Source organism: Protopterus annectens, chromosome 12.part0 (genome assembly GCF_019279795.1).
Source record: "Protopterus annectens isolate FY-2018-M chromosome 12.part0, PAN1.0, whole genome shotgun sequence".
NCBI classification, from domain to species: domain Eukaryota; kingdom Metazoa; phylum Chordata; order Ceratodontiformes; family Protopteridae; genus Protopterus; species Protopterus annectens.
The window spans coordinates 474,964,538-474,987,903 of NC_056746.1; the positions used below are offsets into that span (position 1 = coordinate 474,964,538).

The 23,366-nt window shown below is 36.6% G+C and overlaps 1 protein-coding gene across 2 annotated transcripts in view; it reads left to right on the top strand.

The window, feature by feature from the left end:
* Positions 1-23,366, top strand: part of CACNA1H (calcium voltage-gated channel subunit alpha1 H) — a 2,347,924-nt gene that overhangs the window by 2,016,213 nt on the left and 308,345 nt on the right. For both annotated transcript variants that reach the window (XM_044089567.1, XM_044089568.1), the window contains exons 20-21: positions 3,882-4,008; positions 14,014-14,139. In XM_044089567.1, coding sequence (XP_043945502.1) covers positions 3,882-4,008; positions 14,014-14,139 — 253 coding nt within the window. The remainder of the gene's footprint in view (positions 1-3,881; positions 4,009-14,013; positions 14,140-23,366) is intronic.

A 23,366-nucleotide genomic window follows, 5' to 3' on the forward strand; every position in this document is an offset into this window, starting at 1 on the left:
TGAGCACTTCAAAGTCACAACTGTAAATGACAAAAGAGAGAGAGAACTGTGTTTGACTTAAGAAAATGCAACTCAAACTAAGGTTTTATTTGGGGGATGTCTTCAAAAATGCCAGTGCAAGGGGATTCACATTCTGTACCAACTTACTTAATACAATTACTTGCAAGATATCTGTACCCTAGAAAACAGGAATTTCCACTTCAATAATCTTAATGATTTCCTGAAGTGATGTCTGCATTAGTGATCATTGTACTCAGCATATACTGTTACTGTGATGAATGTTGTACAATGAACTAAAAAAGAGAAAACCATCAACAATACAAAAGTAATATATCTGTAGAAAAATCTTTGATGGCTTTAGGAGTTATTGATATCTTCCCCTACTGCAATAAGTGAAAGGTTGTTTAGAAAATTAATCTGAGAAACATTTGCCTAGTCATTGTTTTAGCCCATGGCTTAAGCCACCATCTTTACTCAACCTTTCTAAGTGGCAGATAGAATACAGAAGAAAAGTGTACAGAAAGATTAGTAAAATAAGGAAACAATATGTTAGGAACTGTCATGTCACAGGTAATACAGACACACTAAACTAGAACATTTGTGGGGTGGGGTGGGGGGGTGTGACCTAACAAAATCATGTTAATTAACATGTTTAGCATCAAAAAGTACATAGTAAGGATACCACTCTGATGGTGCAGAGGGAGAAAGACCAGACTACAGCCCACTCAAGCCAGGTTTGATTGGCAGTTTGAGTGTCTGACAGAGCAGCAGGGAGGGAGGGGCAAGCAGTCCTGGGTAAGAGGGGATTCATTGATGATGTTCCCTTAGAGGAGATATGGTGCATGTAACTGATGAGCATGGTAGATGGGGAAGGCAGTAGGTAGGGCATATAAAGGAAAAAATGGGATGGGTGCGAACCAGCTGAGCCCCAACAATGCCCTTATGATCTATAACCAGCTCCAACAATACCAGAGTAACTCTGGGGGGATTAGGATATAAGCTGGTAGACCCAAAGTGGACTTGGGACACTGGGGACAGTTAAATGAATATCTTAAGGGGGACCAAAAAAAGTTTTAATAAAAGTACATAGAAAGGACTGCAAGATACAGACCTTTTTCCTAAAAACATGAGACATAATAATGCATTGAATAATTAGTACATGGAGTCAAAATTTAAAGAAATGCAGCATGTGAGAAGGAAATATGCAGCCTAAAGAGAATATTTTTGTAGTTTCTTTCTCAGATGTTGTTTTTCTTTCCTTATTTTTTTGAATTTTTGAGGCAAACCTGATAAATTTATCAGTGATCGATATATCATTACAAGACAGACACAATGGCGTCCATTTCATCACATTTTCAATAGGTGTCACTGAGTTTATAATGATATGACGTGCCGGTAAAAATCTAACATGAGTTACTGTTAGTTTCGTTCAGTAACACACATGCACTAAAATTAGCACATCTGAAATGTTTGTACGTGAGTATGCATGTGTGTACAGTCGAGCACTCAGGACTCTGCACGCAAAGGTACCGAGTTTGAATTTTTCAGATGCGGTGCCTTATCCTGGTTTTCTTGACCACTAATCTGTACCCATCTTTTATTTTTAAGTGCTGAAATAAATAAAATTAAGTGATTTGATTAAGTTGTTGTCACAGAGTTTGATCATTAACATCATGCTTTCTATTTTGGTGAGATAACAATTCACATTAATACATGCCTTCATTTCCAGTACATGATTTAACTCCTCACCTGTTCAATGTAAACAACACTGTAGGATCCAGTTCCAGATTTTAGCAAACAACTGTGTGCAAAAGCCATGCATTAGCTGTAAACACATCTGCTCAGTGTCCATGTGGATGTCTACATTTCTGTAAATAGTAAAACATTCAGTACCAAATACCATAATTACATATCAGGATTTCCAATAATGCTTTTCTTTTGTTGTTGTAAACATCTTGTAAACATCATGAACTGTGCAGAACTGTATTTCCTTCAGAAGGTATCAGTACAATTGCCTGTTTGCTTTTTTTCATTTTTACTGGATGTGGGTCTCCAATGTGGTTGTTAGAAAAAAAAAGCAGCATTGTCTTCATTAATTGATTTCAGTTTCTTAATTTTTTGGTGCAAATAAATATCTATGCAACCAGTAAGAGTGCTTACTTTAGCCTAAGAGTATATCACATTTTCTATAATCAATTAGAAAATTGCTGAATTTCCTACAGTTATCAAATGCAGTCATTTGACAATGCTAGAAATTTAAATAAAATAATATACTAACCTCGAAAAAGGGCATAACAAAATGAATTTAAAATGGGTGGCGAAAGCCATACACACTCTGGCTAGGCTTATAAATGCCCTAGGGCAGATAGCCTAGTATGAACCTATGAACCTATGAACCTATAAAGTTCAGATGACAGCATTCCTAAACTCATGAGGCTACCTGATCCACTGATATTTCTGTGTGGAATTTGATGCAAAATTCACCAGATTTAAAACAACTATTAGCAGTATAAGGAAATGAATTTTATTTCAAACTACTTTCTGATAGTATTTCTTATAGACCGCAACACTAAGATGTGAGCATTATGTATCCATTGGGTTCTGCAGTTTATGTCTAAAAGTTTTGTGTGATTACTAAGTCATTCTGAACAAATGTCATTGTTGTCACAATGTTCTGGGTTGCCACTGAAAACAGTTCACACCTAGTGGGATTTACTCATACAAAATACACAATTAAAGATATTATATACATGACAAAGAAAATTTTAAATATTCCTGTTAAGCAATAACTGTTTTAGTGGCTATATTTTCCAGAAGGAATAGCTATATACTCTCTTTTGTATTATATTTTAAAAATAAACTAATGTTAGCCTGTTAACATTGAAACACACTGCTATGTATATAGCTCTTGCTTGAGAAATAAAGTTCTGTTGTACTTTTTAAATTATGATAACCATAGCTCTGCAACTGACTTTGTACGAAGACAGTTCTTAATTTTGAGTTACTTTTTTTCAGAAAAGTGACAAATTGCCCAACTATGACAGTCTAAACCAAATTATACAGTCTTGCACATTTCTCAGAGACAGATTGTGATATTTTTCTACAGCGAAAGAAATTTCCACTTAGACATAAAAAAGATTGTCCTGTTTGTCTTTTCTTTTACCTTTGGAAGGCGTGATGGCAGAAAACTAGAAAATTCATCCCCAAAAGCATTATTTGTGAATGGGCTTTAAAAATGTAGATGTACTGTGAAATAGAAACCAGGTGGAGAGAGGCACATACTTATAATAGGAAACAGATAGGTATAGGCTTTTATTATATTATCTGTGAATTTGAACATGTAGAAGGTTATTTGATGCAAATGTAATCAGCAGTCATTTTGGCTCGGTGAACTGGTAGCAATATCCCTGTAGGAGCTGTATGTTACAATGCATGGATATAAAAACAGAAAATGTATTGTCCAGCTCTAATACAAATTCCAATATTTTTAGATTATTCATGCATTCAAGAAATATGTATAAAAACCCATATGTATAACATCATATTAGATTAACAGTACATATTCATGGCCATAAAAAATACAGATAAGAGCAGAATAATGGATGCTTAATCCCATCAAAGAATGAACTGACATCACCCATTCTAATCATCTACACGTTACAGACAGGCTAATTCTGTGTTTATATATGTTGGGGGTTGCTTTAATATTTTCATCTTCAGTTGATTTAATTGGACTAATGAGTCCTTTATATTTTTTAGAATTGCTGTAGGTACGCCACATATATGCCATTAAGAAATATATTGCATTTACAATGTGTTCCATTCGTTATAAAGTACTGTGATTATTTCAAGTAATTATATTTTACTTGTTTTCTTTCCAGAGTCATCAGCCGTGCACCAGGTTTGAAACTAGTAGTGGAGACCTTAATATCTTCCTTGAGGCCAATTGGTAATATTGTGCTTATTTGCTGTGCTTTCTTTATCATCTTTGGAATCCTTGGTGTGCAGGTAAATACAATTTTTACTAAGTAAGATATTACAGAAGGCAGCAAAATATAATACTCACTCAGTGCATTTTCTTTTTAAGTTCACCAAAAGATATTGCAGGTCAACAAATTTTTCAGCTTGTGTATGGCAGCTCAAAACATGGGGTGATTTCTTATTTTTCCGACTAAGTGTGATTCACCTACTTTGAAAAAAAAAAGTGTCACTGAAACAGGTTAGGGAACCAATTTGCTTTTTAGAGGATCTGAAGTGCCAGAGAAATATAGGAAAGCATTTTATTACTTTTCGATGTATTGCACAAAAGTCAAAGATATGAAACATTTTTGTTTTTTCTAAACTGTGAAATCATATTGTATATATTTTCCTGTTTTAGGTTTTGTCAAAATTATTGCTGCAAAAAAACAAGTTTTATATAAGTATGGAGCATTCCTCTATGGGCCTTACTGAGTCTCAACTCAGCCAGAACTTCCTGGTCATCAAAGGAAAAAATAAATAAATACATTTTAGTTATAACTAAAGGAAAATTTCTGCTTCTTTAATTTCTTGACCCTTTCTTTTTCATAGCAGATTGGGTCATATATTTTTTTTACTCTAAACATTTCACTAATCACTGGAATTTTCAGCTCGTAATCCAGCTGTTTATCAGCTAATTCCCAATTTCCCCTTATTAAAGGTTACAGCTAGAGACACAATGTGCCAATGAACCAAATTAACAAACAGTACTGAAACACTGCAAGGCCACAAACTTCAACTATAAGCACTTTTGCAAAGGAAAGGCCATACCTGTCAGCTTTCAAAATCATACCTGGTGGCTATCAAAAATCATAGTAGAATCATCGCCCTCAAATTTTGCATTTGGGAAAATTTTCACCCCTTGGGTGGGTGCATAAAAGTATAAATTTGTCGTCTTTGCAGGCACATTCTATAACATTAGGACTGATACACCCCTAAGTAGCTGCACCAGAAGAAATGTATCTTTACTGCATTGTAAAAAGATGCCCATATGCTTATTTTCATGGCTTGCTATACATGCCAGCCATAACAGTAGGTTAATTGTCTGAATTAGTATAAAGCTTGTATTTTTTAATTCCCCAAGTCATGGTTATGGTACTTTCACTAAACACATATTTATGTTGCAGTTAAATAAAAAAAATATCCAACCATACCTCTCAACCACTTAGTGCAAGAAAGCTGGGCAAAGCCGTAAGTTGTGTGGGGACAAAGGCCCAAAAATAGGGACACTTTTTAAATACTGCTCTTATAAAGTTAGAAAGTTGACAGAGAAACAGGTTTTGCATTAATATGTATTTTCTGAAGGGTAAGAAGTCAGAAACTCAATTTATGTCACTGTTTTCTGACTTTAGCCCTCAATGATTTGCCACTGATTTGCCAGAAAACACAAATTTATGAGAAGCAAATCAAAAATATGAGGCAAAATCTGGGCATTCTGTGAAAATCAGTAAAGTTCAGAGGTATGCCTCCAACCATTTTTAACCAAGCTGCACACAACCTATTTTTTATACCCATCTGGACAATTTTTAATGTGATTCATACCTTTCTCAGAGAAAAAGTGATTTTGCTCATTTTTTTCCTATTAATTTGAAGATGCAGTTAAACTGTTGACACCTGATGAAACTAATATCTCTAAACTCTTTCCATTTTTTCACAAAATGCATTGCATTTTTCCAAAGCTCCCTGTCCTTCCTGCTCATTATAACATCATAGAAACTTTACACTGTACACTTTTACACACACACACACACACACACACACACACACACACACACACACACACACACACACACAGACACACACAATTCTGACCATTAGTTCCATCCTCTTGTATAACTTTATAGGCCTCTGAAATTGACTTGCATCCAAATGAATGAATGAATGAATAAATTAAGAAATACTTAAATAATGACCTAAAAGCATGTCAGCTCACGGCTGTCAGAACAATACAGACCCATTGCAAACCCCTTCATTCCCTTCTAGTCTCATAGCTCAGGACTAAGGGACAAAGACCCAAATCGTGAACATGTTTTCTGAAGGGTATGAAGTCTGAAACTCACATGCTTGTCATTATATGGTGACTAAAATGCAACAATTTCTCAGGAAACCATGAATTCTATGAGAAATAGATCAAAATATCATTCGACTACTTTGCTCAAGAATTCTAGACAGCGTCAAAAAATAAGAGATGGACAAAAGCCACCAAAAAGACAGTTTTTAAATATTTTAATTTATCTGTTTGTTAACCATCTAAGCTTACTAGACAAATTATTCCCTTTAAGGGTGATACAGTAGCAATGACTGGTAAAGTGCCTTGCTCAAAGTCAAACAGATGTGAAATAAATAAAACCCTGTACACTTGACTACGAGAAGCATTTTATTAATCACTCAAAGCCTTAATCCTGTCTGCCAGACAACTATAATTCATTTAAAATGTTGAAAAACAACACAAAATAGGCAGGCAACAGTAATTCTTAAACTTTTATGGTTAGCGCTTTCGTCAAGTATTCTTACACTCAACTTCATCAGACACTAGTTAAAAGAATGGTAGCCATATTTAAAACCAGATTCATAGTCACATGTTCAGTCACCTCACATGTCACCATGTCACCTGATACAATTCTCATTTCTACAACGCATGTACCTAAAAATTGTATAAACAATTGTGTAAAAAATGTGTATACACTTTCCTATTGACTTAATACTCAAATTCATATGTACATATACAAAGAATGCATAAATATACATGAAAAAGCCAGCTAAAACATCCAAAAAACAATATTTGTTATTGTGTACATAAAAATTGTTACATGTCACTAATCAACTTGAATACATTGCAGTTGAATGTCATAAATGCATGTACTTGTGTAAGGGGGGGGGGTTGTGTATATAACAAACACAAAGAGTGCCCCAAATTATATGTCTAGTCAAGTGAGTATTAGCCTTGTGTTAACGTTTTAAACTCCTCAGTTTCAAGACACATGCCAAAGAGCATACATCATTCAACCCTGGTGTCATATAGGCCCTAGTTCTAAGCTGCCAAATCAGCTCCTTCACCTCAAGTTTAAAGCCTAATAGTCCGCCCCTGATGTCAATTTCAATTTAGTCGATCACCCTGAATGTGAAGGAATGACCAGGGTTTTCTACCACATGTTTTGCAAGAGTGTTGTCTGTTTTGGCTTTCCTAATGTGATAAATATGCTTGTACACTCTTTCCCTTAGTTTACCCTCAGTCTTGCCAATGTAAAAACCCATACAAGACTGGCAGGAAGCGAGGTAAACAACCATAGTGGAATTGCAATTAAATCTGCCCTTACAAGTGAATTTTTCATCCAGGATGTTAAATCGGTTACCTGTTTGCATAAACCTGCAATAAGAGCAGGCTTTGCATTTGTACATACCTGGAATACTTATCATCTTTGGGAGTGGCAGTTCCAAGAGGTTTTTCAAATTAATCCCCCTCCTGTAAACTACATTTGGTGCAGGACCAAATTTAATAAATTCTTTGTCTATTTAGAAAATATTCCAATTCTTTTACAAAATCTGTCTGATGTTTTCACCATCTGAACTAAACGTAGTAATGAAGGTGTACCTATAATCCACCCTTAGATTACTTTCACCTCCAATAGGTACCTTATCATCAATACTCATCCCCTGATTGCTGTTGTCTAAAATGGCTTTAAAATGGCCATTTGTCCTTTTATTTTGAAATTCCTCAAATAGGTTGCTCAACATGTCTACAGGGTATCCTCTGTTTGTGAACATTTGCAATAACAATCTACACTCCTCCTCAAAGTCAATGACCGTAGTACACATTCTTGTGGCCCTGACCAGTTGTCCCTTTACTATGGACCTTTTTTGATGTTGGGGGTGGGCACTACTGTAATGGAGGAAGGAGTTACAATAAGTGTCCTTCCGATGTATTTTGGCTAAATACTGTTTGCTGGCGTTATCCTTCCTTAGTTCTAAATCAAGAAAAGCTATTCTTTCAGTATGAAATACGTGGGTGAATACCAGAAAATCTGTCGTGTCGCAGTATATCATAAATTCCTTAAACATACTTTCTTCTCCCTTAAAGATCAAAAAAATATTGTCCAAAAATATGGTATAGTAATGAATCTCATCCTTAAATCTATTTATGGTGTTATGCACAAATTGGTCCTCCCAAAAGGCCATTACTAAGTTAGCAAAACTGTCCCCCCACTGGGGACCCCATTGCCACCCCCACTGTTCTGTAAATAAAAATAAAACTGGCCATTGGACAAAATGAAGTTATTGGACAAAATTATATCCAACAGTTCTATTTCAGATGCAGGTGCCCCTCTTTTTACTAATAGTAACTCGAGCCATTCAATACCCATATCACGTGGGATGACGGTGTACAAATCTTTGACGTCAGTTGTGGCAAAGTTACAATCAGTTTGAAAGACCTGGTTGTTTATTGCTTCCAAAAAAGACCAGGAGTCCTTGCAAATAAAGGGTTCCCTTGATACATATTTTTTCAACAAACTGTCCACAAATTTTGTCAGTGGGTATGTCATTGAATCCCTTCCATCCACAATTGGGTGCATGGGAGGGTCCATCAAGCATTTGTGGATTTTTGGAATCCTGAAAATCACAGGGGTTAACCATAGTTAATTAATTTACCAAATTTAGATCTATCCTATCCAAGTACAAAAGAGGGATGGCTTATCCGGAGCCCCCCCCCGCACAGCAATGGAACGCTCGAGTGGAAGTGAATAACAATTTTCTGAACACCCGGGCTAACAGTGACAATGAACCTTCCAATATAGAAGAAACAACAGCTTCTCCAGCTTAGACCAACAGGACTTGGTTGGAACAAGAGAGGGAAATGGAAGAATAACCCTGCAGGATACCCAGGAACTATGAAGAAGCGTACGGCTTCAAAATTGAACTGAAGCTATTCACTACCAGGCAAACACGAATCCGAGGTCAGCAGCTTATTATCCAAATTTTCACTAGGCACAGAAGTAAGATCGGGCAACCCAAAACAGTGGACGCAACGGGTGGAAGACCAACAGCAAGTGTCGAGGCCGCAAAAGGTAACATCTAATATGGTGTTGGAAGCAAATACTCATTTTTGAAATACTGTTTCCAACTGTAATTTGCAACCCACCTTAGGACAGCCCGAGTTGGTACGTTTACCACATGTAATAGTTGACTCTGGTGGTGACTTTAAGATTTTCAGCTGCTCAGAATATACCATTCAACTGGAATTAGTCAATGCCCTTTCTAAAGGCTTGACATTTGTACCAACTAAAAGAATGGACATTTGCGGTGTTTTGATTGACTTAAAATTGTACTTATAGAAACTCAATTTAAACTTGTTGTTCAATAATGAGTTGAGTGTAAATGCAGAGCTTAAAGTACCCAGTGTTTACAATCCACCTTTACATCCATTGTTGGATATATTTGAAATGATGTGTGACATTGCCCTTAGGTGTTTATCGGCTACCAAAAGGAATAGGTTCAACAATGTGAATAATCCAGGGAGTGAAGCCTTTAACATGTCAAGGGACGAATGGGTTTTGAAAGACACCTTGAGGAATGCTGATGTAAGAATTGTTAAGGCTGACAAGGGTGGTGGTTTGGTGGTGTTTGATCACACAAACTACATACAGAGAATGGAAAATATGCTTAATTTGGCTACATATACGCAGGTTTCTCTAAACTAGTTAAACCAAGCATACAACTGTATTAAGGTGTTTGTTAACGACTTGGTCATGGAGAATAGGATTGATCTAAATTTGGTAAATTACTTAACTATGGTTTCCCCTAAAACCCCTGTGATTTTTGGGATTCCAAAAATCCACAAATGCTTGATGGATGCTCCCATGCGCCCAGTTGTAGATGGAAGGGATTCAATGACATACCCACTGGCAAAATTTGTGGACAGTTTGTTGAAAAAATATGTATCAAGGGAACCCTTTATTTGCAAGAACTCCTGGTCTTTTTTGGAAACAATAAACAACCAGGTCTTTCACCCTAATTTTAACTTTGCTACAATCGACGCCAAAGATTTGTACAGCGTCATCCCACGTGATGTGGGTATTGAATGGCTTGAGTTACTATTAGTAAAAAGAGGGGTACCTGCATCTGAAATCAGCCTAGTAACAGAACTGTTGGACATAATTTTGTTCAACAACTTTTTTTTGTTCAACGGCCAGTTTTATTTACAGAACAGTGGGGTGGCAATGGGGTCACCAGTGGGGGGCAGTTTTACTAACTTAGTAATGCCCTTTTGGAAGGACCAATTTGTACATAACACCATAAATAGATTTAAGGGTGAGATTCATTACTATACCAGATTTCTGGACGATATTTTTTTGATCTTTAAGGGAGATGAAAGTACGTTTAAGGAATTTATGATATACTGCAACAACACAATGGATTTTCTGGTATTCACCCAAGTATTTCATACTGAAAGAATAGCTTTTCTTGATGTAGAATTAACGAAGGATAATGCCAACAAACAGTATTTAGCCAAAATGCATTGGAAGGACACTTATTGTAACTCCTTCCTCCATTACAGTAGTTCCCACCCCCAACATCAAAAAAGGTCCGTAGTAAAGGGACAACTGGTTAGGGCCGCAAGAATGTGTACTACTGCCATTGACTTTGAGGAGGAGTGTAGATTGTTATTGCAAATGTTCACAAACAGAGGATACCCTGTAGACATGTTGAGCAACCTATTTGAGGAAGTTCAAAATAAAAGGACAAATGGCCATTTTAAAGCCATTTTAGACAACAGCAATCAGGGGATGAGTATTGATGATAGGGTACCTGTTGGAGGTGAAAGAGTCAATTATAGGTACGCCTTCATTACTACGTTTAGTTCAGATGGTGAAAACATCAGACAGATTTTGCAAAAGAATTGGAATATTTTCCAAATAGACAAATAATTTATTAAATTTGGACCTGCACCAAATGTAGTTTACAGGAGGGGGATTAATTTGAAAAACCTCTTGGAACTGCCACTCCCAAAGATGATACGTATTCCAGGTATGTACAAATGTGAAGCCTGCTCTTATTGCACGTTTATGCAAACAGGTAACCGATTTAACATCCTGGATGAAAAATTCACTTGTAAGGGCAGATTTAATTGCAATTCCACTATGGTTGTTTACCTCACTTCCTGCCAGTCTTGTACAGGTTTCTGCATCAGCAAGACTGAGCATAAACTAAGGGAAAGAGTCCACGAGCATATTTACCACATTAGTAAAGCCAAAACAGACAACGCTCTTGCAAAACATGTGATAGAAAACCCTGGTCATTCCTTCACATTCAGGGTGATTGACCAAATTGAAATTGACATCAGGGGTGGTCCATTAGGCTTAAAACTTGAGGTGAAGGAGCTGATTTGGCAGCTTAGAACTAGGGCCTATATGACACCAGGGTTGAATGATGTATGCTCTTTGGCATGTGTCTTGAAACTGAGGAGTTTAAAACGTTAACACAAGTCTAATACTCAGGTGACTAGACATATAATTTGGGGCACTCTTTGTGTTTGTTATATACATACAAATCCCCCCCCCCCATACACAAGTACATGCATTTATGACATTCAACTGCAATTTATTCAGGTTGATTAGTGACATGTAACAATTTTTATGTACACAATAACAAATATTGTTTTTTGGATGTTTTAGCTGGCTTTTTCATGTATATTTATGTATTCTTTGTATATGTACATATGAATTTGAGTATTACGTCAATAGGAAAGTGTATACACATTTTTTACACAATTGTTTATACAATTTTTAGGTACATGTGTTATAGAAATGAGAATTGTATCAGGTGACATGGTGTCATTTGAGGTGACTGAACATGTGACTATGAATCTGGTTTTAAATATGGCTACCATTCTTTTAACTAGTGTTTGATGAAGTTGAGTGTAAGAATACTTGACGAAAGCGCTAACCATAAAAGTATAAGAATTACTCTGCCTACCTATTTTTTGTTGTTTTTCAGTAGTTTGTTTGCAGTTTGACTCTATGCTCATTTAAAATGTTAACAGAATGACAAGTGTTGTATCAACATCCATTTTCTGAACAATAAAAAGTAGGAAACTCTAATGACTGACATTATTGATTGATTGAAATTCTCATTGATTTACTAGAAAATGAAAAAAAAGACAATTATGAAGAACAGAGCAAAAATATAATGCAAAATCAGTGACATTCCACAACTTTAGGGGCTGTTGAAGTTGAGAGGCAGAGTCACATATTACATGCGCATGCACTTAGCCACATGTGTACACACACACACACACACACACACACACACACACACACACACACACACATATATACAAAAATAAAAAAGTAGTGCATGTACTCTAAATGTACTGCAGAGTTACTTTCCAGATCTACACTAAATGTGGCAACTCTTTCAACATTGTCTAGTACTGGCTTTTTTTAAAGAACGCACTAGTGCTACTTTGCAGACTACTGGCTTGATTTAACTGCAGCAAGCACCAGGATGCCTCTTCCTCTCACTGACTCTACAGTCAAGCTGCTGAAATAGAAAATCAGAGCTGTTTCTCATTAAAGCAGAGCAGTAGAGTGGACTCAGATTTACAAGACAAAATCAGAGCATTCTACTGAATGTTGAACAGTGTGTGTAGTATGGCATGCTCTCTGGACTTATGTGTGCCAACTCCATGGTCACACAAACACAAAGAAGGGAGAAATCAAAGGAATCACTGCAAATGCACATCAAAACTATACTAACAAAGATTCTCTATGCAAAACAGTCATCAGCAATTTGTTCCATGTACTGTGACGTAGGCATGCGATGCTCACAGAATGTGAGTTTGGCCACCTGTAAATAGGTTCAGAGGTGTATATTTGGCTAATGACTATTAGGGCTTTTATAAGCCTAGATGTGCAATCCAAATCTGACCCACAGGTTCTATGTTTTGGACATTCATATATGGAGCGATAATTGGTTTTGACATGAACAACTAACCACCTCTGTCCATCAGAGACATAGGCACCAGACCAGGGGTGAATTTCCAATTACCCATCCACTGGTCCAGGTTATGCTTAAATAGGTTATGGGAGGGACTTTGCTTTGCACTGATGGGGAGCTTATTCCAGAGTACAGGAATTCTCTGATATACGTATCTCCAACATGTCCTAGTTATGCTATAAGCCACATTTGGATCTTTGGATCTAGTAGTTCTGATGTTCTTTGTAGATGTGCAAAAAGATTCATCAGAGCAGAATCCAAGGATGCCTTGTAAACGAGGCATAGGTCACCTTTCAGTAGTCTGTATGAGACAGAGTACAGAGGTAGGGCTTTGAGGCAATCCACATAGAATATTGTGTTTACTCCCTGTAACCTTTTTGTAAGGAATCTTTGCAGATGTTCCACTTGTCATGTTTCTGGTCAGGTAGCTACCAAAAGGAGGGGGTCTGTCTTCTCATGTACTCCTTTTATGTACTGAGTTACCTGTACTCATTTTTTTGTTTTTTTTTTTTTATTTATTTAACATTTGATTACCAGGAAAGTCCAACTGCGGTAGAGCCCATTTTCAGTGGAAGCCCAGGGAGAAATGGTCCAGACGCATGTGTTTGGAATGTGGGAGGAAACCAGCGTACCCAGAGAAAACCCACATTAATGTAGGGAGGGCATGCAGACTCCATACAGAAGGCACCCCAGCCGAGAATCAACCCGGAGAATCTCTTGCTGTGAGGTGACAATTCTAACCACTGTACCACTGCACTGCCCATTTCATGTATGAGTACATGATATCATGCAGTCATGCTGAATGATATCATGTACACATTTCATGTACTAGGTTACCTGTACTATACTTTGCCATGTCATATAGTACTCATATGAGCCAGGTATGTTCTAACCACAGAGGGATTATATAAAAAGATGTGCTGTGTCTGATTTGCCAGTTGTTCTTTTGTAAAACATTGGTACTCCCTAAGTTTATACATATTTTGTCATTATTCACTTCAGCTCTTTAAAGGCAAGTTCTACTGCTGTGAAGGCCCAAACACAAAGAATGTCACCAACAGATCAGACTGTGAGCATGCCAACTACAAATGGGTGCGGAGGAAGTACAACTTTGACAACCTGGGCCAGGTAATTATTTTCTGTCTATCATCAGTCTGCCAATTCCTGTCATGATTTGTGCATAAGAAAAGGTGATTGTGCAACTTAGTGTAACAGTAACTATTTTTAAACTTCTAAAGTCTGACAATGTTTTATTGCAAACCATTGTATTATGAATCGTGCCTATATAAGATCAATGTTATTCATAAAATCCAGTATCAGATCTATTACGATTATAATTGCTAAAATTAGGAAAAGTAGCAGCTTGCACGATTTTTGGGGTTGGGGAATTTTCTCTTTTGCTAAGAACTGTGTGATCTCAAAGCTAGAATACATCATTAGCAGAGGATTTGGGGGGCTTGCCTCAATGCAAAAAATATGTTTTCTTTTTAATGTTTTAAGGATTTTGCATGTGCTAAGACTGATGGTCAGTGCTTACTTAGTAGTGCGTCAATGTGCATAACATTGATCATTTGCTGTCAGCATTATTCACGTTGGTATTTTATATATATATATATATATATATATATATATATATATATATATATATATGATTGTATATTTGGGTCTACTTCAAAATATCAAAAGCCCACTTACTCGAATCCCAAATCATTGAGATGACAATATTGAAACCACATATCTGTGAACCATCAAACCATCACAAATGTTCACCAGCAAAGGAACCACTTGGCCACCAGGGGGAAGTTTGCCCTTTTCTTCACTATAGTACGATCTCAGAGTTGGTATATTTAGTTGGGGGGTGTAGGGGTGGGTTTTATTTGCTTTGTTGTGTGTATTTTGTCCTGGTGGCCAAGTAGTTCCTTCCCTGGTAAATGTTTTCAATGGTTTCATGGTTTGTGGATACGTGGTTTAGATACTGTCATCTCGATAATGTGGGATTCAAGCAAGTGGGCTTTTGATAGACTCATATGTGTGTGTGTGTGTCTATACATATATATATATATATATATATATATATATATATATATATATATATATATATAGAGCTATATATATATATATATATATACGTATATATCTGCATGTGGTGGGTGAGTGTGTGATTAAGAAACACGCACACATTTTCAGCCATCAAAATGTCAAACTCATTCTGGAGGAAAAAGTAGTATTCATATCATCTAAATTTAGTTGATTAATCTAGCCTTGACCAAAAACTACTTGAAATTTGCCCTGGATTAATGTGTGTGTGTGTGTGTGTGTGTGTGTGTGTGTGTGTGTGTGTGTGTGTGTGTGTGTGTGTGTATATATATATAATAGTATATATATATATATATATATATATATATATACACACACACACACACACACACACATATATATATTTATATATCTCATATATATATATATATATATATATATATATATATATATATATATGTATGTGTGTGCACTTCTGAATCTCGAAATACTGAAATATTGAATTTTATTATTTCGAGACCAGACTACTGAAAAGCCACAAACATGAAAAACAAAAAATATAGACAACTCAAAATAAAGAATAATACAAAATAAAACTAAACATCCAACCCTCCCCCAAAATAAACAAAAACATAACTACAAAACCCAACATAAATAACAGTAACACACTTTTTTGCACCCCTGCAGCCCCCCCATCCCCCTGCTACTTATATATACCAACTCCGAGGTCGCACTAACACGAAAACAACAACACACCTACTTCTACGTGCCCTTCACTCCAATTACAGACACACACGTATACCCACAAGAAACACACACACTGCACATGTAAAACAATCACCCCTCTCAACACCTGTATACACACACTATCACCTACCCTAAACCACTCTTACGTATTCCCAAAATACGAAATAAAACCACATTCCTACCCAAAACCTTGACATACTACAAACTTACCTTGATATCTAAACATAACAACACATCCACCGACATCTTCAACACCCAGAAACCACGGAACCTTAAAGGTAGCACACTACAAATACAGACCACACAATACCTACCACACATTCAGCAACATCAGATTTGACAATGTACAGTTTCGAACAACTGCACTTTGGGCGTTCTGGTCTCGAGATACTGAAATTCGATATTTCTGCATTTCAAGATTCAGAAATGGACCCACATATACATATATTATATATATATATATATTTTTCTTTTTTATATTTGTATTTATAGTAAGCATAAGAATTAATCTAATGAGCTATCTACATGCTACACATAACATACTTATACAGTGTTTTGTGATCTTTTGCATAATTTGGCTTATCTGTTTGTATCGTTGAGGTCTGCGTAATTAATTAGAACTCCAAGCATTATCTTCTAGCAACACATGCAGTTTGAGTGTGATGACTACAGTTGGCACTATAGTGCAAGAGGCTGTAGATGAAATCAAGTCATTAAGATGCAAAATGTTTCTAAATTAAAGCATGCTTGCTTACTGAGACTTCAATTTACTACTGAATACCACTTCTCCTTATGTATTTTTAAGGTGGTGATATGCTTCATCAAGTCCACTTTCATTGACATTGATAAATTATCCCATTTAAACAAAAAGTTGTTTTCATATTGAGGCAAACCCCTAACTCCCAAGGGAGTTTGCCTCCTGCACTCTCTAATTTGATATAACCAACTCTGAGGTAGCACATCATCAGGGTAAGTTATAATTTCCTTGACATCAGTTCTGTTCATAAAAGTTGGCTCAGAATTTGTACAATGACCTCCCTCACTGACAGCTGACACATTCATCCTTCAGGGACAAGAATCCTATTGCTCATTGATCCCTCCAAAGTGACAGCTGAGTGACTCAGGAGTGAAAGCTATCATTTGTATTGTAGTGGTCAGATCCCACTGCCACTGGTGTCTTGTGAGTTCCACCACAGCTACCTCACAGAAGGCTTATGAGTGCTTAAGCAGCAGTGCCATCTTCGGATGCCTAGTCCCTCTAGCGCGTCCAGCACCAGTGTCATAGGTGTGTTTGTTTCATTATATCTCAGTGAGACAGGATATGCTAAAACATCTAAATAGCAATTTACCTTGCACTTTTGCTTTACACTGAGAAGATTAACCGGCAATGAGATAATATCAAATTTATGATCACAATTTTATCCTTTGCTCATATTAATTCATATATGCATTTTCCTCTGTTGAACTGTCCTGTATTAGTGACAGGACCATCATATTCATTGAATTTATACATATCATGGGAACACATTGTAAATTTGTACTGATACCCCATTTTTCTGGGTTTTAGAGGATACTTCTAGAACAGATAGAGGATTTTCTTATTGACTTTTTTACCAGTTCACCCATGTTGGTTAATCATTAGTGATTTTAATATCGGGCTGATGGTAAGATTGACATATTCTGTAAGGACCTTTACAAGCATTTGGAGATTTACAGCTTTCCTCAAGATTTTTTCAGTGTTATACCAATTAATGGCAATTATCCTAGCATAGTATTTCTGCAGAGTGTGATCATAACTGCCCTGGTAGTGGAAACTGTTCTGGCCAGACTACTATCTATTCCAATTCAGCCTGAAACTTCCCCATAGATTACTTGGAAGTGAACTTGTCCAATACAGGAAGTGTGGAAAGTTACATCTTATGGTCTGATGCATTAACTTGACCAATTCCTTTCAGAGAACAGGGCATGTGATCTCTCCTATATATGCACCTTATCATGCACTACAAATTAATTTTTGATTAGGATTGCTGACTTTCCATGTCAAAAATTCTGGACATGTACATAAAAACAAAATATGTTTAAATTTGACACCCCCCAGCCCCCCACAGCCATTCCAGTGTCCCATTACTTGGCTATTTCTTCATTTATCCCCAGTTGCCATAAACACTGTTCAAAACTCTCAGTGTGCATACTGTTTTCTGTTTCACTTCTACAATGATTACAAATATTTGCATTTAATTTAAAACTTGTATTTCAAATTTTATAGCACAAACATTGATAGTCATTTGCTAAACCTATACAAAGCAATACAGTCTCACAATGAAAACAGACTTAGCAATAAAACTTCTCTGTCTTTGAAACTCACATTCAGTGAAACAGCATTGAAACCCACATTCAAAGAAAATGCATCTGGCCAGTGGTGGGTTAATTTTACCTCTGGGCTGTTTTCAAATCATAGACCCCTTGCACACATTTTTAGGACCACACAAAAGTTCTTTGATTCGCCTTCCTGATTACATTAAATTATAATATTCTGTGCAATATGCGAAGTTAGCATTCCATGCAATTTGAAATCTGGCTGATTTTGATCTGTGCAATATGTTGGGTACTGAAAAGACATGGAATAGTCTTGGTGCATGTCATTATACTTTTTACTGCACTGCATAAATGTTTTACTGCTGTTATTGTTGGATTAGCATTAGTTTATGTGTTACTGTTGTATTAATATTATCAATATATATTATATGCACATTGAGTTTGAAGTAACGCAGTTTTGTTCATTTGCACTGTTGTGCGGTCTGAATGACAATAACGTTCGCTTTGACTTTTAATATATAACAATTAAATCAAATCCCTTGTATAATATAGCACCACTTGTTAGAGCATGTTTTAAATTTATAGTTTTAAAATTTTTAAGTAAGCGATGAAACAAAACATATGAACCAATGATGACAAAACTGCCCAATTCATAACATTTCAACCATAAAAGACCACTCAAACATCTGTCGTTATAGTGCACCACTATCAGTCAATATGCACAGTCTCTGCAGAAGTAAAAGTCATCTGAATAATTCCACCTTAAAGAGATCTGTAACTAATGAAAAAGTTGCTGCTAGCAAAAAATGTAATATTTCAGTTTTTCATGAAGGAAGGAATATGCTATACTTTGAAGGATATGATTTCTGTTTTGCTGTACCTTACTTGCTTTAAATGCTACAGGCATAAATCCCATCTTCTAGGAGTCAGTTTCTTGAAGCTTTTTTATGTAATACGGTACCCCAGAAAGTCTGAAATCATTATTAATGTGTTGATATTTTCTTTGCTGCTATGTTCCTGAGATTTCACAGTAAAAGGAGTGTAACTGTTCCAGTGAGGAGGACCACTTGTATGTATATATGCGCGTGTGTGTGGTGTTGGAGATACTAGAAGCTTTTGGTTTGTTTCAGTCATAGGTCTCGGCCTCTTACCTCCAGAATTGAGGACAAATCCAGAAATAATCTGAGACCCATAAAAATGTTAGTACTACTAACTTGAGAAGCCAACAGAACCAGAGACTGTGGATTAATATGAAGTAAAAAAAAGTTTATAACCCTAATTATTGTCATTGTTTATTAAATATAGTCCACCACCTTTTCTCCCACAATTACCAGTTTTAAGGAGGGGAAGAGAGCATAATTTTGAACCTAAAAAATATGCAGTTAAAAGGTATAGTATCAGTTATAATCAAACTGTTTTATAAAGTAAAAACAGAATGTGTGTGTGTGTGTGTGTGTGTGTGTGTGTGTGTGTGTGTGTGTGTGTGTGTGTGTGTGTGTGTGTGTGTGTGTGTGTGTGTGTAATAAGGAGTGTTATATTGACAGCAGAACTGTGTCTCTTACACAGCTTCAGTGGATAAAACAGTATGTAGGTAGATAGCTATTCTATCAGCATACCTCTCAATCTTTTAGGCCAAGAAATCTGGACAAAGCATAAAATAATGGGGGAGATAAAGGCCCAAAAATAATGACAGATTTTAAAGTTGCTAGAGCAATAAGATTTGCATTAGTTTGAATTTTCTGAGTGAGATGAATTCTGCAACTCCAATTGGGTCACTGTTTAGTGACTTGAGTCTGCAGTGATTTTCCAGAAAACCTCAAATTTTATGAGGCACAGCCCAAAAATATAAGGCAAAAATTTGGATAGTTGAGAGCTATGCACACCTGGAAAAAACACCTTAGTAGGTCTCACTGGAGATTTTATTATGCCAAGACAGTCGCATTACATTCCATAAACTTCTGCTTTTTACCATACACATAACATTTTTCAACAGCCCTCCCTCAAGAGGATCCCCACCTTACATAATAGTGTGTCTCAAAACACAATAAAAAGTTGTTTAACTGTGGATGGATAAAGATAACTGAAATCAGCAAAGTAGGGAGGCAGCCATTAGGGAGCCAGTCATTTAGTAACTGTAGCAAAAGTGAGAACATGGTATAACAGATACTCATCTTAAAAACAAAAGTAACAGAAGCACCACAATGTTTATTTAAGATCAAGTGCAGTGTTGCCTGTATATGGCAAATACACAATGGTGCGATTCAAATTGTATAAAAATAAACAGCACATAATGATTCAATCAAGAGTTATGATACATAGCAAGTCGTTTTCTCTTAAGTTATTAAAAGAAGGTAAGGTTATGCAAGCCATTGTTCATGTTTGCTGGCCAGTGAAATCTATGACATCCCCCACCCTTAGGGTGCCTTCTCTCCTTAACTGGGTCTCTAACATGTGGTAGGGTCTATAGTACATTGCTCACTGCATGTGTCAGGCTGCACCATTCAAGCTGCTGCTGGTCACACATACCTCTCACTCATCTGATGTTTGTGATGGTCTGCAGCCGCTGCTCAGTCCAAAAGTCTTCTTCTGAAATTCAAATTCCACCCACGCAGAACATGAAGACATATACAATCTCAGCTTCTGCGTCTATGCGGGAGTGTGCGACCAGATGCAAAGGGCTTTCTTAAAAAAGAACACCCTTTAAAAAAAAGTACTTTTTTTTTATTTAAAAGAAAAGATTTTATTTTTTCCAGACAGTACACTGCAGTCTCCATTTTCTGGACAGTGTCCCTTAATTCTGGACAGTCCAGAAGAAGTCTGGACGGTAGGCAACCCTAATTGTGTCATATTGTAAATCACCACCTGGCACTGCTTAGAATTAGCTACAAACAGTAACTACAAAAGAGTGGAAGGATGGCAAAAGAGTGGAAGAATGGCATAATGGTTAAGGTGTTTACCTTGAAATCACAAGGTGCAAGGTTTGATTCTAACATGAGGTAATTGGCTAGGCTTAAAATGGCCCATAATGGCTGTTAGGCTAGTACTAATCTATGAACCTACGAACCATGACCAGATAATAGTATGCTTCATCGAGTCCACTTTCATTGACACCTGATAAATTATCCCATTTAAACAGGATAAAAAAAAAACAAAGTTCTTTTTCACTATGACAGCTGAAACTCTGTGTATTACAAATCATTACAATCATACCCCTTGTCATAATGTTCTATGTGTTCATAAAACGGATGTCTAGACCGTCACCTTTCAAGACTTACTCTTAAGATAATTTTCATGGCATCCATTTTTCAACTTACAATAGACTGGTTAGGATAAGAGACCCACTCATATTGCTAAATCTATATATATATATATATATATATATATATATATATATATATATATATATATATACATATATATATATATATATATATGTTATATAGATTGTAAAGTCTTAAAACCCATCTGGAGATTTAAATAAGAAGAATGCAGGTTTATTGGAAGAATTAAATGAAAATAGCCCACTTGGCTTTGCAGAAATGTAGTCATCTTATTTACAGCATTTACATTATCAAGTCCCCAGTCTTTAAAGAGAGCACACCTCCCAGGCACAGTCCCACATAGTCCTTTCAGCAACAGACTAGAAATAAAGGCAATGGCTCCAGGCCTTGGATATGCCTTTCTTTCATCTATACAAAGTTCTATGCCTGAACTTCCTCCAGGGATATATCCACAATAGGCCTCAAATGGACCATCCAATTTCAAGAATCCCAACATTTTTAGGCAGAGCTCCTGTTGTTCCCCGTAAATGTTCTCCTAACTGAGGAACCAACTTCCTTATTTCTGCCTTCAGTGATAAAGCCTTTTGTACACTAATAATTAGCTAATTCAGTTTTCATTATTCTAGCTAACACATAAAATGCCTGGCTAATTTTTAACCCAGCTACTAGTCATTTACCAGCCTCCCATGACATCTGTAGTTCATTTGTTACTAGCCTATCCATTCCCTTCATGAAGTGAGTGCCAGTCCTGGTGTCATCATTATGAATGTCCCCCCCCCCCCAGGAGTTCATAACATCCCTTCAGGGATACTTCCCAGGGATACTAATACTACCAGTCTTTGGAGAGGAGCACAGAAGCTTTCCCACCTGACTGCCTCCTGACCTAGTTATCCACTGAATGGCAGCACATATTCATGTCCAGACTCTGTGGGCTGCATCACTGAGATCTACCACTGGTTGTTACCCACATGATAAGCCAAGCCACCACCCCCCCTCCACCAGGATGAGCACAACATATATCTCTTCTTCCCAAGCTCCCACCTGGCTAAATCCAGATCCCATTGCCTGATAATTAGACATGGGTCATCTGCAGTGCAGTTAAGGCCTTGTCCCTCCGCACCATGAGAACTGAGCTACCTGTCTAATTTTTGGTTAGAATTTCAAGATATGAGACACATTTAAAGCCATATATCATATTTTTCACGTACAAGATGTCACAACTACTCTGCCCCCACCTACAGCACAAAACCACCAGCTTTGACTTGTACAGCAGATGGGCTATAGGACCTATACAACCCATCAGCATTCCTATTAGCCAAGGATTTCTTAAACTGTATTTCAAATAAAGAATCTCTGGCCACTCCTGTATGAATATTATCTTGCATGTTAACCACATAACTCTGTACCTCTTTCCGTGGTTTATTAGATTAGTATGAAAGTCTTGTTCTGTATTTCCCTTTCCTGATTATCTAGCCTTGTACCTAACTGCATTTAGTCATTATTTCACCTCAAAAGATCCCAGATAGTTGGGCTGAAATTATTTTTTGTTTGGAGGGCACTGGCACTAATCCCTGATCTCCTGGGTTAAATTTTCTAAATTGAGCATCATTATTGTAAAATCATTACTGTATTTCCTGGTCTGTTTGCATGTCTTCCTTTAATATAGACATAACCAGTGTAGTCTATCCTGCAAAGCAACATAATGTTTGTTTGCACTGTTAAGTGATGCATCTTCTTCTTCCTAAGTATCCATAGCAACGTTAAGCTATCCTTTTGGATGCTTGTCATACATAAGTTCAAAATGAAAACCCATTTGGAGCTCATGGCATGTCTCAGATTGCAAACAGATAGTAGGGTAACAACTGGCCCCAGTTCTTACCATCTCTGTCAAAAACTTTTCGTAGCATAGATTTCAGTGTTTTAATTAACCATTTTACCATTTTATTACTCTTCAACTGATAGACAGCAGTCTTC